General features: G+C 43.0%; 1 protein-coding gene across 1 annotated transcript in view; it reads left to right on the top strand.

The window, feature by feature from the left end:
* LOC103744273 (dedicator of cytokinesis protein 1) overlaps positions 1–19501 on the top strand; it is a gene marked incomplete at its 3' end in the record, with an annotated part of 120656 nt that overhangs the window by 95358 nt on the left and 5797 nt on the right. Inside the window, exon 22 of the mRNA XM_029569813.1 lies at positions 9642–9776. Within this exon, the coding sequence (XP_029425673.1) occupies positions 9642–9776 (135 nt within the window). The remainder of the gene's footprint in view (positions 1–9641; positions 9777–19501) is intronic.

Here is a 19501-nt window from a genome sequence, read left to right as displayed (position 1 = left end):
GAGTCTCTAGTCTCTGGCAGGCCCCCATAGGGGAATCACAGCGGAGGCCATTGGGATTTTGGAGTAAGGCTTTGCCCTCATCTGCAGACAATTATTCTCCCTTTGAAAGACAGCTCTTAGTCTGCTTTTGGGCTTTAGTGGAAACTGAATGTTTGACAATGGGCCACCAAGTCACCAAGAGACCGGAGCTGCCCATCATGAGCTGGGTGTTATCTGACCCCCCAACATAGGGGAATCACAGCGGAGGCCATTGGGATTTTGGAGTAAGGCTTTGCCCTCATCTGCAGACAATTATTCTCCCTTTGAAAGACAGCTCTTAGTCTGCTTTTGGGCTTTAGTGGAAACTGAATGTTTGACAATGGGCCACCAAGTCACCAAGAGACCGGAGCTGCCCATCATGAGCTGGGTGTTATCTGACCCCCCAAGCCATAAAGTAGGCCATGCACAGCAATAATCCATTATCAAATGGAAGTGGTATATACGTGATCAGGCTTGAGCAGGCCTGGAGGGTACAAGCAAGTTACATGAAGAAGTTGCCCAAATGCCTATGGTTCCTACTCCTGTTACGATGCCTTCTGTTCTTAAGAATGCACCTATAGCTTCATGGGGTGTGCCCTGTGATCGGTTGACTGAGGAAGAGAAGACTAGGGCTTGGTTTACAGATGGTCTGCATGCTATCTAGGCACCACTCAGAAGTGGACAGCTGCGGCATTACAGCCAATTTCCGGAACAACCCTGAAGGACACTGGGGAAGGAAAGTCTTCACAGCGGGCAGAACTTCGGGCAGTGCACATGATCGTGCATCTTGCTTGGAAGGAGAAATGGCCAGAAGTGCGATTATATACTGATTCATGGGCTGTAGCCAATGGTTTGGCTGGATGGTCAGGGACTTGGAAGGAGCATGATTGGAAAATTGGTGAGAAAGACATTTGGGAAAGAAGTATGTGGATAGATCTCTCCAAATGGGCAAAGGATGTGAACATATTTGTGTCTCATGTAAATGCTCATCAAAAGGTGGCTTCAGCAGATGAGTTCAATAATCAAGTAGATTGGATGACCCACTCTGTGGATTGTCAGCCTCTTTCTTTAGTTATCCCTGTCATTGCTCAATGGGCCCATGAACAAAGTGGCCATGGTGGCAGAGATGGAGGTTATGCATAGGCTCGACAGCATGGACTCCCACTCAAGAAAGCTGACCTGGCTACAGCTGCTGCTGAGTGCCAGATCTGCCAACAGCAGAGACCAACACTGAGCCCCTGATATGGCACTGTTCCCCGTGGTGACCGGCCTGCAACCTGGTGATGGATTGACTACACTGGACCACTTCCATCTTGGAGGGGACAGCTTTTGTTCTTACAGGAATAGACACTTATTCTGGTTATGGATTTGCCTTTCCTGCACGTAATGCTTCTGCCAAAACTACCATCCAGGGACTTACAGAATGCCTTATCCACCATCATGGTATTCCACACAGCATCACTTCTGACCAGGGAACTCGCTTCACAGCCAAAGAAGTGCGACAGTGGGCCCATGGTCATGGAATCCATTGGTCTTACCATGTTCCCCACCATCCTGAAGCAGCTGGCTTGATAGAATGATGGAATGGTCTCTTAAAGACACAGTTTCAGTGCCAATTAGGTGGCAATAGCCTGGAAGGCTGGGGCAGGGTCCTCCAGAAGGTGGTATATGCTTTGAATCAGCGTCCAATATATGGTAGTGTTTCTCCTATAGCCAGGATTCGTGGGTCCAGGAGTCAAGGGGTGGAAGTGGGAATGATCCCACTCACTATCACCCCTGGTGACCCACTAGGAAAATTTTTGCTTCCTGTACCCTCAGCTTTGCACTCTGCTGGCTTGGATGTTTTGGTTCCAGAGGAGGGAGTGCTTCTGCCAGGAGAGACAACAAACATTCCATTGAACTAGAAGCTAAGACTTCCCCCTGGACACTTTGGGTTTCTGATGCCCTTAAGTCAGCAGGCCAAGAAAGGAATAACAGTATTAGGAGGGCGATTGACCCAGACTACCAGGCGGAAATTGGACTGGTTCTCCACAATGGAGGTAATGAAGATTATATCTGGAAGGCAGGAGATTCCTTAGGGCGACTTTTGGTGTTACCATGTCCTGTGATTAAGGTCAATGGGAAACTGCAACAACCCAATCCAGACAGGACAACAAATGGCCCAGACCCTTCAGGGATGAAAGTATGGGTCACTCCTCCAGGGAAAGAGCCAAGACCTGCAGAGGTGCTTGCTGATGGTGGAGGAAATACAGAATGGGTCGTAGAGGAAGGTAAGGTTGGTTACAAATACCAACTTAGGCCAAGTGACCAGCTGCAGAAACGTGGATTGTAATTGACATGAGTATTTTTGTCCTATTTGGTTAAGAATAGGCTTGTGCATATATACACTTATGTTAAGCAGATACTTGAGTTATTCTTTTTTGAATGTGTAATTGAGATAAGTGTTAAGTGGTTAAGTGTTGTGAACCTACATGATTATATTGGCTTATAAGACACTAAAGGACTAAGCATTCCTCGAAGACCTATCACCTACTCTAAGATATATAATGCATTGGTCATTGTATGATGGGATAGTTAAATCATGTTAGGTGAAATTATGACCTCAACATTGTTTTCATTTGAAAATTAAGCATGACATAGAGAGATGCTATTGGTGTCAAGTTGACAAGGGGTGGACTTGTGATGGCTAATCCTGGGTGTCAACTTGATTGGATCTGAGATTAACTGAAATGAAAGAGATCTTCTTGATTGGATCATCTAAAGCCGGAAGACACACCCTAAATGTGGGTGTTACCTTCTGATGACAGCTGGTATAAAAGACCAAGACAGAGCAGAACGCCAGCCTTCTTGCTGCTTGCCTTCTCTCTCACCGGTGAGTTCGTCTTGCTGCTGTAGACTGAAGACTAGCTGATCTTTTGGAATTCGTCAGACCTTCAGTGCCAGATTGTGACTACTGAGACATCCAGCCTCGTGGACTGAGTGACTACGGATTCTCAGCGTCTCCAGTGTGGTGCAGCCATTGTTGGACTACTCAGACTCTACCCTGTGAGCTAAGCTGATAAATCTGTATACATATATATCTATTCCACTGGTTCTGTTTCTTTGGAGAACCCTGACTAATACAGATGGGTTTTGGAGCCAGGGATGTAGCTCAGTAGAGGCTTGCCTGGTATGTACAAGTCCCTAAGTTCCCTCCCCAGGACCTCATCACCTGGGAGTGGTGGTTCATTCCCAGAATCCCTGAACTCAAAGGATGAATCAGAAGTTCAATGTCATCTAAGGCTACATAATGAATTTGAGGCTAGCCTGGGCTACACGAAACCCTATATTTTAAAAATATTTTATTATTTTTGGTTTTTATGTGTATGCGTGTGATTGTCTGCATGTAGATAAGTGCACCCGTGTCATGCAGTGCCTGCAGAGGACAGAAGAGACTGTCGGATCCCCTGGAACTGGAGTTACGGACAGTTGTTAGCTGCCATGTGGGTGCTGGGATTCGAACCCACGTCTTCTGCAAGAACAATCAGTGTACTTATCTGCTGAGCCATCTCTCCAGCCCCAGAGACCCTATTTTTAAAACATGGGATATATAGATCTTGGTGAGTCACTCAGTAGGGAAACATTAAGCACCATTCTGTATGTAAGCTGAGATTGGACTGAGGTAAGAATCGGGATCCTCTGTGTCCCTGCAGTCTGCCTAAAAGATTCTGGAAAGTCAAGAATCACTACCATGTTTGGATAAACGACCAAGTCATTATTCATATACAGACTTCGTATACAGACTTCGTATACAGAAGTAGGTATACACTACTGAAAAAATGAATTAAAAAGACCCCGCATGTTGGTGAGGTTCTTATGTGACAGTTAAAAGAACAAAGTCTTGGTTCTAAGGAAACCGCCCTTGGCGCCTCAGCAGTTGGAATCTGTGTCTTTGCACCTTAAGATTTTGAAGGAGTCCATTCTGACTTGTGACTCCAGCCCATACTGGAGGCTGCTCCTGCTTTGGAGATGCGCTTGTAGTATTTGCTGTGTCAGGGAGAACTTGGGCACTCGGCATTCTCACGGAGAGTTTCCACCCCTTCTCCCTGGAAGACGTCTGCAGGTGCAGGCTTTCATCACACGTTCGTTCACACTCTGGCTTTCCCGTGTTGGCCTTCCTGCTCCCAAACCTGCATGAGCGTTTGTTTTCAGCACCCGTGTGTCCTCACAGCTCCCCTGAATAGATAGTTCTTGGAGGCTGGGACAGCAAGGGTTTGACCGGCACTGGTCTGAAAGAGAAGAGAGGAGGTGTTCCTGTGAGGACCGCTATTCCGTATAACCAGCGTGCCTGGGCTGCCCCCGTCCCCTGTGCTGTGTCTCAGGGCAGATGAGGCTCCTCATTGGTATCGTTGGGCTTCATTTGTTCTATTCGGACTCCTGCCAAAGGCTGCGACCCTTCTGACGGTTTTGCAGATTTATTTTCTGGTTGCAGGCCGTTCTCTTTGTGAATCATTATTACTGTTTTATCCCCCCCCTTTTTAAATTAATGAGTTGGAAGGGGTCCCATTTTCAAAGTTTGTTCTATGGATTTTTTTTTTTTGAGTGTAATATGCATGGGGTGTAAAGTAAAGGTGTTGCAAAGTTTGGAAAAATACTTGAAGCTGAATGAGACGGACTTTTGCCAGGACTTCAGCTGTGCTGTGTCCCAGACTTCTTGGGCCACCACGAGAGGCCTTTGCTTTGTTGCGTTTCTTAATGAGCGGACCACAGTGCTGGGTCCCACTCGTGACTGGAGGATCCTGCATGCAAAGCTTCGGAACATACTTGGATTGCTCCAGCAGGCAAACTCTGCTGGGGGCCCAGGCCTCCTTTCTGGGTGCTGTAACCAGTGATTTAGAAATGCCTTACCCATCACCTACAAATCTTTCAACTTGTTTTATTAAAATTGTGTGTGTGTGTGTGTGTCTGTCTGTCTGTCTGTCTCTGTCTCTTTATCTGTCTTTCTGCCTGTAGATGCCAAGGGTCGATGTCACGGGTCCTCCTTCAGCACTCTCCCACTTTCCATTTTGACAGAGTCTCCCAGTGATTCGGCTACACTGGCTGGCCTGTAAATCCCAGGATCCTCCTGTCTCTGCCTCCCAAGCACTGGGATTACAGGTGTGCACTGCCCCACTTTTTAGATGGTGCTGGGGATCCTTACACAGCAAGCACTTTGGTGACTGGGCCATCTCCCCAACCCCACAAACCTTTTTATGTGATTGTTTAGTAAGGCGGCTCATCCCAGGCCATCTGTGTGGCTGTTACAGTTGCCCTGGTGTCTATGCTAACCTTAATGAGCAGCCTAGCCCATACTGGTCCAACTGACCTAGAATTCCATCAGTGACTGAGCATATTACTTTTATGAATATGATTCACATTGAAAAGCTGCAGCAAATTCTTCTAAGAAAAAACAGGCAGTTGGAGAAGTTTAGGCAACTGTTCTTGCTGGTCTTTGTCATAAACGATTCTCTGTCACTGCTAGGTTTTGGGGAGTTGTAGTGGAGCCCAATGCACTACACACTAAAACGCTGTTAAAGTTAGTTTGTTCTTTTATGACTCTGAAGGCATGGCTTGAGAGCGATCCTTATTATGTTATGGCTTAGCACTAGTGGAGAGGGTTCAAACTTGAACAAAATGAAAAAGTCCCTCTTCCCTACCACTGCCTTCATCTTTAAAAATAATGTGCTCAACATACAGGTAAAAAATACTACATCACAGAAAACAAAACCCCCTGTGCCGTGTATGTGATTCGGCCTTGGTGATCACTAGTACTTCTGTTATTTATTCTCCATGCTTATATTAGCATCTTCATTATCTTTATAACATAACATCGTGCTGTGTGTGAAGGAGGGGTAGGTGTGTATGTGTGGACACACAGGTACCTCCTGTCTCTGCCTCCCCAGTCCTGGGATTACCTGTATGCACTACCATACCCAGCTTGCTTTAAGGTGGGTGCTGGAGGTTGGACTCAGGTCCTCTGGGTTGGCAAGCGCTTTATTTACTGATTTGTCTCCCCAGTCCCACATTACGCTATATTTTCTTTTATAAAATTCAAAAATGGAGCTTGAGAGATGCTCAGTGATTAAGAGCATTTATTGCTCTTGCAAAGGACCAGGGTTCAGTTCCCAGTACTGACATCTACCTGTAACTCCAGTTGCAGGGGATCAGATGTCCTCTCCTGGCCTCTGCCAGCACCTGCATGCATGTGGTACACACAAGCTCATGCAGGCACACACATGTGCACATAAATAAAAATAAATGCATCTTAAAACAGAAAAAAATTCAAAAGCTTTTTGTTCATTGTTATAGTAATGTACATGTAGCAAAACTCATTTTATAAATTCAGAAAATGGTTTCATTCTTAGAACTGTCCTGGACAAGACATACGTAACGCAGTTCTACCCCTAAGGAAGACCTCTCTTGCCCTGAGTCAGTGCTCCCCTCGAGGAAGCAGCCACTTTCTGCTTTTGAGCACTAAGTTGGCGTCAGCATGTACGTACACTAGTCCGTCTGGCTTCCTTGACAGAGGGCTTCTGAGAGTCATATCGTTGTTGTGCTGTTGTTTGATTTGAGTCCCTTTTATTTCTGAGAAGCAGTGGACTCCCACAGTTTGTTCAGAGTTTCTATTGACTGAATGAGTTGGCTGCTGGCTTTCTGTATTCTGCATAAAGCAGCTATGAATCGTGCAGGGGTTTTATAATAAACAAAGGGCTCATTTCTCTGAGGTGAACACTTGGGATTGGAATTGCCAGACAAAGGTGCACATACAGTTTCTGAAATGGTTGTGTCACACGCTGCTCCCACCGGCAGTTCACAGACATTCCCTTTGCATCACTATTTAGCATCCCAGGACTTTGTAACTTGTAGTCCTTGTAATGGAGGCACACAGGTGACTTTACAATCTTCATCTTGCAGTTATCTTGTTACTAATGATATTTAGCATTTGTTTATTTTTTATTTGCCGTTTGTGATAGTCCTGACCACATAAAGTATGAAAAGATGTAGTTGAGGGTACTGCTCAGTTGGTAGCGTGCATAAGCCCTGGGTTGGATCCACACAGATGTGGTAGCAAACATCTGTAATCCCAACACTCTTGTGGTTGATACTGGAGGATCAGAAGTTCAGGGTTATCCTCAGCTGCATAGGAAGTTTGATGTCAGCCTAGGGAAAAAAACCCAACAAAAAAAAACGGGCTGGAGAGTTGACTCAACAGTTACGAGTACTGGCTGCTCTTCTAGAGGACCTAGGTTCAATTCTAAGCACCCACATGGTGACTAACAGCGGTCTGTAACTCCAGTCCCAGGGGCTCCAACATCGTCTTTAGGCCTCTTCAGACTTTGCATGACATGGGTCCACTTATATACATGCAAGCAAAGCATTCAGACACATAAAAAATAGAAATAAATTTTTAAAGAACCCCAAAAAACCAACAATAAAGGAGAAGAAGGAAACCAAAATCCACAGTAGTGCTGTGGGAACCCCCAGTCCCGTCTCTACGATCCTGTATTTAACAGCTGAGCGTATTCCATTCTGAGCATATTTCCTAATTTATTTAAACAGTCTTCAAATGATGGACATTATATCACTAATATGTTTTTACTATTGCAGACAAGGCTGCAGCAGGCATCAGTGAATATATGTGTTATTGCTCCTGTCAGCCGGATCACTAGAAGTGGGCTGCTGGTGTTGAAGGATTTGAATATTTTTATTTGTAAGAGGCATCGAGAATAAATACCTGAATACATATTGCTGTTAGCCTCTAAAAAGCGTTGTTTTCATTTTATCCCCATATCAGTGGTTTGACCTCTTCACATCTTGTCATCTTTAGGCAACAATTTTACTTTAGGCAAAAATTTACAAAAAAGTATTTTTGTTTAGCCTTGTTTTAATTTTACCACACTGGAGCTTCAACTCAGTGCCTGGCACATGCTGCGGGTAGTCTGCTGAGCTACCTCCCAGCCCTGTCTTATTTTAGTTTACATGTTTTTATATATTAACAAAGTTGACTACTTTTAAAAATTATATTTCCCAAGTTTTGTTTGTTAAATTAGCTTATTCACGTACCCTGAGGTTCTGAATGAATCTGTTATCATTTGAACTCTCTGCTTATATGAAATATAGCAAAACAGAAAAATTTAAGAGCTCTCCCTCTCTCCCAGTGATTTTGTAAAAAAGGTATCTATGAACCAAACATTTAAAGTGCTTAAGCTATGAATTTCAAGCTCCTAGTGTGCAGTTTATTTGTGTCAATTCCCTGTAATTCTGTCTGTCATGGGATGGATAATTTGAAAATAGTTTGAATTAATTTATATGTGCTATAAATAACAAATTTCTTTTTCATGGTTAAGTGCTTTCATGCTATAAAGTTATTTTCTTGGGGCTGGAGAGAAAGCTCAGTGGTTACGAACACTTGCTGTTCTTCCGGAGGATCCAGAGTCAATTCCCAGCATCCACATGGTGGCTAACAACTGTCTGTAATTCTAGTTTCAGGGGATCCGACACCCTCTTCTTGCCTCTGCAGGGCATTTCACACATGTGGTATATTTACATACATGCAGGCAAAAAACACTCATACATAAAATAAAAATATTTTTAAGTTGTTTTCTGCTCCTAATATATAAAGAAATAATAACTATGAAAAGTATGATTATAATGTTTTAAAATTAACATTTTTGAGGAGAGTTCTATTAAGAAATGTTGGAAGACAATAATCCACATCTCAGTTCTCATTAATGAAGCACCCTCAAGCAACAGAGGGCCAGGAACACAAAGGTCACAAATAGCCAAAGTAGAGACGAAGAGTCTGCAGAATGCTGGTCCTTGGACAGGACTCCTGTATTAAACCACACTCACCCAGGGCTCAGGGACCATTGTGGAAGAGGGGGCGGAAAGACTGTAAGAGCCAGGGAGGAGGTGCATGACCATATGGAAATAGAGTCCTACAGGCTCCTGGGACCTGCTCCTATAAATCTACAGCAATGGTGTCAGCACGCACAGGACCCATGCAAACTCAGACAAAAACCCAGGACTGGGGGAATGGACAGCAGACCCCAATCTTAGCTGAAGAAATACTGGCAAGTGATTTCTGCTGGGTGAGGAAGAGCTGATCTTCCTAAAGTGAGAGACAGCTTTGTTTCACCCGTTTTGTGTTGTGGGAAACATGGAGTTCACTAACCCAGTGTAAGGTGTGTTCACTTGCATTTGCCTGTTCACAGCACTGGAAAGCCCTGATCAGATCCAGAACAGTTTTCTTTATTGTCTTTTCCAAACAAAAACCAACAAGCAGGTCCGCGGCTCTGCTGAGCTCTGATGAAAACCCCTTGGCTTTGCTGTCTCACCTCGTTCACCTGTCAAATCCCTGGCTTCCTCATTTGTTAATGTGAGTTATGCTGCCTTCCCGTTGTGAAGGCTAAATCAGAAAATACGTTTAATATGCTTAGACTACCTGGGAAACATTTTATCGCTCACTTTTATTAGAAAACCTTCATGAATATTCATATATTCGTGGGTGGATGCCAGGATTAAAATCACCCCTTTGTGAACTTACAGTTAAGCATGAGGAAGAATTTTCTGATCTGATTGTCACGTGTTTACCTTGTGACTAGGAAGCTGACGAAGGTGTTACGGACCTACGTGGACAATGCCGAGAAGCCGGGAGTCAATGAGCAGCTGTACAGAGCCATAAAAGCCTTGGAGTACATCTTCAAGTTCATCGTGCGCTCACGGATACTGTTCAATCAGTAGGTGTCCAGCTAGGGCTGTGAGGAACCCTTCGCCTCCCTCGGTTCTCTTTTCTTCCTTCCCTTTCTCTCCCCTTTCACATCCTCCTCTACCTTCTTCTCCGCCTTCTGCCATGGCCCAGCGCTGACAGGAAGGTGTGGGGTGAATTTGCCCACGCTGACTGTGACAGCTTCCTGAGCAGTCCATGCAGGCTCTGATGAGACTCCTCTGTTGCAGAGGCTCAGATGTGTATGCAAGCCAAACACCGTCTGCTGCCAGCCTAAGTAATGCTTCTCACCAACGTTGGGCTTCCACCAAGGGCATGGGAGTGCTTCTCAGTCAGTACGTCTTCATAGCACAAAAAGCCCCACAGGAGCAAACATAAAACGAAACCAGCAACAAGAACAAAACACAGAAATCGCCTCACTTGGGAGGATTCTGGGGCTCCGGCTCCTTTATTCCTTCAAGCTCAATGTTGTGCTCTAGAGCTAAGGGAGGACTCTCAGGAATTCCACTTAGTAACATGTTTTGTGATGACTCGTTCATCTTAGGACTTCTTTTTGAACTTGGCGATAGTTAATGATTTCATTATTTTAGGGAATGTTAGTATTTTATATATTGATGTTTATAACAGACACAGCTGTGTTGTTAAAAAGAAATTGCTTTGTGGTATCCCACAATATTTCACACTGGTGGGGATGGGGAAATGGAAAGATTGGGTATAGGGCCACGGAGTGGACTCTGCTTGTCTTTGGAGGGTATCATTTTGTGGGAGACCTACCATGAGTGTTGGGCATGTTGGTTATTCTAGTTTGATGCTCTTCTTGTGGTGAGTTCTACAAAGATGGGCTTTGTGAACCCCATCAGTAAGAGAACACATTGCCTTTGCAAAGCTCACCATACATTATCACTGAAAATGGTGGCTAAAGTTGGTAGGACCCACATTCCCACCTTCCCATTTCCTCTGTCTTCACCTGCCTCAAGGAAGTACGTTAGGAAGCACCAAGAAGAAAGTGAGAGAAGTCAAACTCCAACCTCAGGTACGCCACGGTAGACAAGAAAGTCACAGCAGCGTGCTCTTGACAACGGGCAGACCAGTAGTGGGCAGAAACAAGGCTGTGACCACCGGTGACTGGGGCGACCATCCTTATGCTGTTGGGCACAGGGTTGAGCATGCTTGTGTTCACTCTGGGTTTCCCATGGTTAAGCCAGTTGTCTATATACTGCCGGTTTTATATGGTTGGAGGGCAGCAGGCTTTATCCTTGATGAGCATCTCAAAGGTAGGGTCTTTCACTTTGCTTGTCATGGATACGTGTGACACCTCAAGTGGACGGGCGCTTTCTCTTCCTAAGCGTCTAAGTGTCTGAGAACGACTAGGCAAACTGAGGTGCGCTTTTCCATAGTTTGATTTTACTCAGTCGTGTTAATCATGTGTCATGAACTCTTTGACTCTGAATGTTGCTTTTTATTTTTCCCATTGCTCAAAAATTTTTTAAAAAATATTTGTTTCTGTTCATCTGCCTATTTGTGTGTGCGCATGTGCTGTGCAGGCTCTGGGGATTTTGCTTAGATCCATCAGCCTTGGCAGCAAGAGTCCTTACCTACTGAGCCATCTCACTGAGCCCAATTTTTTCCTATTACTTTTAAGTCTCTCATTTGGCTAAGGTAGGGGATGAACTGAAAGACTAGGTGATGTGGATTTTATCATGATTTATTTAAATCTGGTCAGGGATTTGATGGTATGTGTCTCTCTCCAAGTACAGGGTGATTTCCTCATCCCAAAAACTCACCCTGAAAAGAAACATGCAACAGTGGCCTGTGTATTTGGGTTGTTAGAGCAGAGGATGAATCTTAGATACCACAGTGCCTCAGTCCACCGAGGTCGGTGAGCTCACCTTGCTGTGCCAGCAACAAATACTCTCTTTCTTTAGTCCCTTCCGAGTATAGAACTGAGAGGTTCAAGTATAAGATCTTAGAACCATGGTTGGTCACATGTGTTCAGTTCAGTCATTCTTATGGTATTAGAAATATGATTAAAAACCACTTAGGTGGCTTCCCCAGATGAGGCGTATACCCCTTTTCATAACGTCCAGCTGTGAACGTGAGTGTAAAACTCACATTCACTTGTCTCCTGTTTCCAGCATCCTGTGTCTTTCTGCCCCAGCATCCTTGGACACTGGCTCTTTTTCTGATGCCAAAGTGGCTCCCCTCCCCCATGGCATGATGTCTGCAGTTTAAGAAGTAAGGACAGACTAGGGGAAACAGTTTTGCCAGTCATTCTTAGAAGGCGCCTCCGCCACCCTCAAAATGCTGTGAGCTTTCATGTCATTGGTAGAACTTTGTCACATGACCACCCTGACTTCATGGAAGATGGAAAATGAGTGCTATTTACTATTTATTTTAAATATATGTATTTTATGTGTATGAGTGTATTACCTGCATGTATATAAGCGCACCAGTGTTGTGCAGTGCCTACGGAGGTCAGAAGAGGGTGTTGGATCCCCTGGAACTGGAGTTACAGATGGTTGTTAGCCACTACATCTGGGAACCGAACCTGCGTCTGCTGCAAGTAACTGCCGAGCCACCTCTCCAGCCCCAGGGACTGAACTTTAGCAGAGTTTATTGGTAGTGTAAACACAGAGTTGCTAGGATAAGCGTGCACTGGATGAATGGTCGCCATTCTTGTCCTGTTCCTTCGATCCAGAATGTCTGTTACTTTGGTTTCTCAGCAGTCCCTAGCTATCTTTGGTGATGATTATTTTTACACACGCTCTGTAGAACTTTGATTTCTCATTATTTTGTAAGGTAGTCTTAGGAGAGTCGTGTCACCAGTATCCTTGATTTTAAGTCATTGGGCTCTAGGTGACTGATAGATGGTCAGCCCCAGTGGACTGCATAGAAATGGGTAAAACCCTCAGCTGACCTTTGTATGTGACTCAGGAAGCACTCTGTTTAGTACCCAGGAATGCTTTCTTTCCTGTTCTGGGCTGGCATTCTGGCTCTCTCCCAGTTAGGTATCGGCAAGAGCCAGCCAGATCCCTAACTGAGTTTCTTTGCTAGAGTAACAAGCTTGTCCAAAGAGCCAAAGTTGTTCAGGACACAGACTGAGTGTCAGCAATCTCTAAGAGGCAGTGAGTTGTCCTGTGCCTCCCAAGGTTCTTTTCTGAATGTATCTGACCTTTCTGATTGACACTTGGGGATCATGGTGAGGTGATACCATCCTTTCCCTCACTGTCTTTCTTAGCTACCCCCCTTTCCATATATACGTAGGTAAGAAGCTCTTGAGCCCTGTCTGTACCCAGATTTTCTCTACTTTCTGAATATTCCTGTGTAGATTTTGGCTTTTTCCAAGGATTTTGTAGAATGGAAGGACATGCATCCACTTCAGAATGTAAAGTTATTTGTAGCCACATTGTGTGGCTGTAATAATTACTTCTTTACTGGTCTTTTTGAGGCAGCCTCTCCCTGTGGCCCCAGCTAGCCTGAGACTTGCTGTATGGACCAGGCTGACCTTGATCGCTCAGAGATCCGCCTGCCTCTGCCTCTTGAGTGCTGGGATTAAAGGCGTGCACCACTGTGCCTGGTTGGTAAAAACTTCTTTAACTTATATCTATGGATGAAAACTTTTGAGATGTTTTAGTGTCTTTAGGATTACAGGGGAAGGAAAAAAATAAAATAAAACCCTCCTGACCTTAAACTCAGGGCGGATTCTGTCACCTTTAGTTTCCATCCCTTGCCATCCTGCTGATGTCATTCCCTAACACTTACCTTCAGTTTCAAGGGTCTGATTGGAGGTGGAAATCTTACTTCTCTTTTGAGTCAGTTACTTGAAGAAGCAACAGTCCTGTGTCTCACATGGATATCTAGAACGTTTGATCGCAACAAGCTCTAAGCAGGTCTCATGTGGGGTGTTTGCAGAGACAGGGAGAAAAACAACCAGGATTCTCATTTTCTTACCTACAAATACATTCATTACCTTGGGAGGAAAACAATTGTCCTCACAGCTGGAATTGGCAAGTGTGTTTTGCTTTTTGCAGTTGGAACAAACTTTTGAGACCTATTATTTTTCTCCTTTCAAAATGGTCTGCTGTGTTTGTAAGTGGAATGTAGTTGCTGTGTTAAGTTCTGGGATAATTGAGAGTAATTGTTCTTCCAAAGAACAAAGAGGTGAAACTTGGGAGATGACACTATTGACGCTTTACCCGTGTTATCTTACTTAGTCTTTTTTGCTGTTCGTTCCACACTTTTTTGTTCTATTTAGAGACCTCATTTTGTCTTGAAATGAGAACAGCAGTTTAAGAGCTCTGGCCTAAAGAAATTTAGTTCATGGTAAACTCACTGAAAGACTCCAGGCAGCCTGCAGCTCGGCTCTGCTGTGTTTTCCCCCCCTTTCTGTGTGGGAGGATTGCATTAACTAGAAAACCCAAAGCAGACACATCCTGCATCAGACCTGCTGAATTCAGTGTCTCCATCTAGTTATGCTTGGCCCCTTCACGTCTTTCCTGTGCTTTGTAAGAGTTTCTGCTTGTCATCTCCTGTTAGCTTTGTGAATAATTAGTTATTGATCATGAATAAGTTATGCCGATCTGTCTTTCTGCTCTGTAGAAAGTACTTAATAGACAAAGACCCTGTCATCGTTCATTGGTAATGAAGTCTTATTAAAAGTGGAGCGAGGAATGGGGTCTTACTCATCAATTTATTTACTGATAAGATCCTAGGTTCTTTCTACCCATCCCTTCCTCCATCTCAAAGTAGGTCACAGGAGCGACTCTTCCTTTGATTTCACAAAACCATGATGTAAAAGTTCTAGAGGCTTCTCTAGAGATCTTTGATTACAGAAGGGTTCTTCAAAGGAGTCACCGTGCAGTGCTAACCATTCACGTGTCCTAAACATGCTGATTGTCAACAGAGAAGCCGAATATCGAGGTTTGATCTCTGATAGGTTCTCTGTAGAGTTTCAAGTATGTTAACGTGTCATTCGTTGTACGGTGAAGATTTTGAAATGGTTATTACTAGCCTGTAGGTTTATAATTGTCTGCCTTGGGGATTTGCTCCTTAGTTGGTCAATATGAAAACATTTTCTTAATGTTTTGGTTAGTGTTTGCATGGAGTTCTTTTCTTTATCTCAAATTCCCTGTGCTTTTGTGTTTAATATCTCTCTCTCTCTGACTTGATCTTACTTTATAAAGCCCAGGTTGAACTAGAATTCATAATGTAGCTTAGACTGACCTTGAACTCATGGTAATCCTCCTGTCTCTGCCTCCTGAGAGCTGGGATTATACGCATGAGTCTCCATGCTCAGCTTAAGACACGCTTTTTTTTTTTCAAATTTTAATTTTTTGTGTTTTTGAAGCATGGTCTCCCTGTAGCCCCAGCTGTCCTAGAACTCACTATGTAGACCAGGCTGGCCTTGGACTCACAGAGATCCGCCTGCTCTGCCTCCCAAGTGCTGGGACTACAGGCGTGCGCCACCATGCCCGGCTAAGACATACTTTTATAAGCAGCATGTATCAGTTTTTTTTTAAATTTCATCCAGTCTGACAGCCTTTTCAATTGAATATTCATTTATTTACATATAATGTTGCATTTCTCAACCTAAATCAGAACCATCACAGGTTCTCTTAAGAAAACGGTATTTCCTTTGGACTAGCAAGCACGGAAGTGTAGTCCTGTGTTGCATTGAAAGCACGTCAGGTTAAACTGTGGGAATATTTAAAGTAATGGAACCCTTGAAGGTCCAGATGAAGATGGTTACGTCAGGTACTCTGAAATAGTCACCGTTGGCCAGGGAAGAGACAGGAGTGACCCCAGTCTGAGGGTGTGGCGATGTCCTTGCAGAAGTGTAAGGCTGCGGTGTCTTCTGTGCACGCCTGTGGTGAGGCAGTCTACTGGCATAGTTTCTATGTCATGTTTAAGACACTTTCCTTTGAAACTTCCAGATTCTAGTATTTTTGTTTTAATTTGGAATAGATTGACATGGAAACTATATTTTGATTTTTGACAACTTTTATATTCTCATCTTTTTATCAAGATTTTTTTCTTGAAAATCATTGTTGATCAGTCATCCAGGGGTTAGGATTTGATTGTGATTTGTTACTGACATGAGTGTGATTCAACTGCTTGTCTGGTCCTGCATCAGGAGCAGAAGTGACTTGCCGCTGGGAATCAGTGCTGTGTCCCTTTCAGCCCCAGGTGAGCCACAAAGACTCTCAGGAGCGGGTCTCACGTGGTGTTTCCCTGGCGTCTGCTCGTGAGCTCGTTCTTTCTGTTACTTGGCAGTGGGCATCATTTCAAAGCACGGGGTTTTGAACAAACAACCAAAAAAGAGGCACGTCTTAAATATAAAGGCGCATGAGGCTGGAAATGGACGAACGAAGAAGGAAGTTTCGTGCGTACAGTAGCCAAACAGTAAGAAAAAGTCTTCGCCAGGACTAGGGAGCAAGTCCAGAAGGCAGGAGGCAATTGTAAACCCGTAAGCCAAAGGTGACTGTGTCGAGACCTGTGACGTATCATTACCAAGCCTTCAGTCTATTTGACATTCTATAAAGAGCCTCAAAGAGGTCGGCCTGTTAGGACTGTACCTCTGCAGTGCAAGTCAAGAAGGAATCCCTCCCCACTCCATTTCTTTTCAGATCTAACAGTTTTTCTTTTTATCAAGGATAGTCAAAGAAATTCCAATTTGTTTGTAAAATTAGCTTTGATTTGTCTGACAGTTGTACTTAAGACTGCTTGTTAACAAATCCTTTACAGTGGAAACAACACTATAGATGGCAAAGGATTTAGAATGTCCATGGCTAGAACAAGTTTATAGCAATTGACAGAAAAAGTGCTACTTTTACTGTGTATAAATTTGATACGTTAGGTTTTTAAAGCATTTGCAGTTCTTGGTACATGCATACCAATAATCAAACATCACTGTGAAAATAATCATTATTTATGTAACCAGAGTTATTAGCCAGATTTAATCACATTAAAAGTGATCACAAAATATTTCAAAATAAACAGATGTCCTAAAGAAAACAACTCTAAAGATTTAATTTTTATAATTAAAAATACGATACAGGAGAAACTAAAACCAATTATCTGAGGGACATAAAATCTTTGTGTCCTAGGCTGGTTTTTGTATATTTTACTAAGACCAAAACAATATATACTTTTTTGTTTTTAATATTTTATTATTTTTATTTTATGTGCCTGCATGTAGGTAAGTGCACCCGTGTCATGCAATGCCCTTGGAAGACAGTAGAGGCTGTGGAGTTACAGACAGTTGTTAGCTGCCGTGTGGGTGCTGGGATTCGAACCCCAGTCTTCTGCAAGAATAGTTAGTGTTCTTAACCTCTGAGAAATCTCTCCAGCCTCAATATATACTTTTTATAAAGAGATCTAGTTGTTTTAAAAACAAAGAATGTGATTCAGGTTTTATATCTGTATATATTTAGGTTTTAGATAATTGAATAGTTTTTAAACAGGTAAGTTTCCTTTTACAGATTTGTCTCTCACAACCCCCCCCCCCTTCCCTTCTGCGTTTTCCTGTTTTACTTCTCCTTTCGGAACAATGCACACAGTCTTCCGCTGAACAAAAATATCATTTTGCAAGGCAAAGCCTTCTTATCTGGAAAATTCGTTTTGCTTTCCCTTACCGAGACCATCTTGGTCCTCCTGGCTCTCTCTGCGTCTCCTCCCGACCTGCTTCCGGTTTCACTTTCCCTCCTTAACTTGACATTTTGGAATAATCCTTTAAAAATCTCCATCCTCATACCTAATTTTCTCTTTTTATTCTTTGCATATAAAATTACCCATCAGTTCAAATTTTATTTAAACTGTTAAGTAATCTTTATTTGTGGTGAGGGCCAAAGAGGAAAACAGTCTTCATTTTTTTCCTCATATATTTTGAGAACTTAGGAAAATGCCTGTACTGTTAGATCCAATTCTATATTGTGTTGTATAGAAGTCAGTAAAACCTCAATTTCTATTTATTTTCATTATTTTAATTTATGTTGGAATCATATCAACAGAACCTTTGCTCTTTTTGAGCAGGGCCTCACGTAGCCCTGACTGGCCTGGAGCTTGTTATATAGACCAGGCTGGCCTCGAACTCACAGAGATCCATGTGCCTCTGCCTCTTAGGTGCAGGAACAGAACATGTATACTGCTGCTCTACCTGGCTGATCTTTTGCCTATTTAACTTAACTCTAAGACTTTAGCTCATGTGGCTAATTTATTTTTAAGCATACTATTTACATTCACTTAATTTATTCCTTGATTCCAAATGAAATTGGGGATATTAGGCATACACAGTCATTATATTCAGTTATTTGCTGGTCAAAGACAAACCTTAAAGGCAAATAGCTCTGTGTAATGTACAGAAAGCCATAGACATCACATTATCTTTTTAGTTGCCTATTTATTCTTAGGTCAAACTTAAGTCTTGTTTTTAATATCCAACAGAATAAATACAACCTGGCCTAGCCATGGGATCCTGATATGTTTTATGCTAGAAATGGTGGGCATCTCTATTTTTATTTTATCAAAAATTTTATGAGAATCATGCAGTAACACAAATTTATTAGTTTATACAAAAGATACTTGAGTTAAAATTATATTTATGACAGAATGGAATGAGTCAAGGTCACCTGCTTATATAACTAAACTTTAAGATTTTTACTTGAAGTTTTATGAAGCCTGAGTGAAATTCCTTAGTAGTTTGTGTAGTTTACAGTTGTTAAATAAACCTCCTCTACCTTCATTGTTTTGTCTTTCCTCTCAAATGAACTTGGTGGTAAATGCTCAGATGTTTTCATTTCAGCTAGAATCAGCTAAAATAAACTACCCTTGAATAACAAAATTATTCTAGTATGAGATATAAGGTCTGTGGTTTGAAAATAAACAGAACAGAAGAAAACAGAGCAAAACCAAAAAACCCTCTTACTTGTTAATCCTACACGTGCAGATTAAGAATAATCTTAAAGGTATTAACATAAAAACTATGTTTGCTCTACAATGAAAGCAAAATGTTTTCAGACTCTCACAAAACCAAGACAGAAATGGCCACCTGAGGGCCCTTGATGTGACCATTGGTTCAAGTTCATTAAAAACACTGGATAAACTGCTGCTTCCAGAAAGTACAGCTGCAGGGGCCACTGTCAAAGCCATGGCCCAAATCCCAGATCAACTGATCTTGGCTGAGTTAAACACTGCCTGGTGATGTTGCTGGGAACCCAGGAAACCAAGAGTCCCCTCTATCCAGCATCCTCCTGAGGCGCGAGGAGCAACTGTCAGGAGACCTTTTCTGAGTGTACATCCAGAAGGCGGTTTATAGAGATCTGCCTTCCTTATTGAAGGAACCCTTCTCAGACTTCCCAAATAAAGTCAGCCGGGGCAGCTAATGGAAACTGGGACTGTTGAGCTGAGGGAAGACTCATCAGTGCAGAAAAGGTTATACCATGGAAACAGACTACCACAGCTGCTTTGTGTGTGTGTGTGTGTGTGTGTGAAATCTGCCACAGTGGCTTGTTTTCTCCAAAGGGACTGTGTTTCAGATCCCTCTGTAGTCGCCACATATGTCTTCTTAGAAAAACAGCCACTAAAACCCACTGTCATCTGCCTATACATGGATGTACTGTCTATCATCTCTCTAATTAATGTCTAGTATCTGTCTATCCCGTATCCATCCATCATCCATTTGCCCTTCCTTCCTTCCTTCCTTCCTTCCTTCCTTCCTTCCTTCCTTCCTTCCTTCCTCCT

The sequence above is a fragment of the Nannospalax galili genome, unplaced genomic scaffold (genome assembly GCF_000622305.1).
Source record: "Nannospalax galili isolate Female #2095 unplaced genomic scaffold, S.galili_v1.0 scaffold362, whole genome shotgun sequence".
Lineage (NCBI taxonomy): Eukaryota > Metazoa > Chordata > Mammalia > Rodentia > Spalacidae > Nannospalax > Nannospalax galili.
The sequence above is the reverse complement of the archived record's forward strand: the minus strand, read 5'-3'. Positions and strand labels throughout refer to the sequence as shown.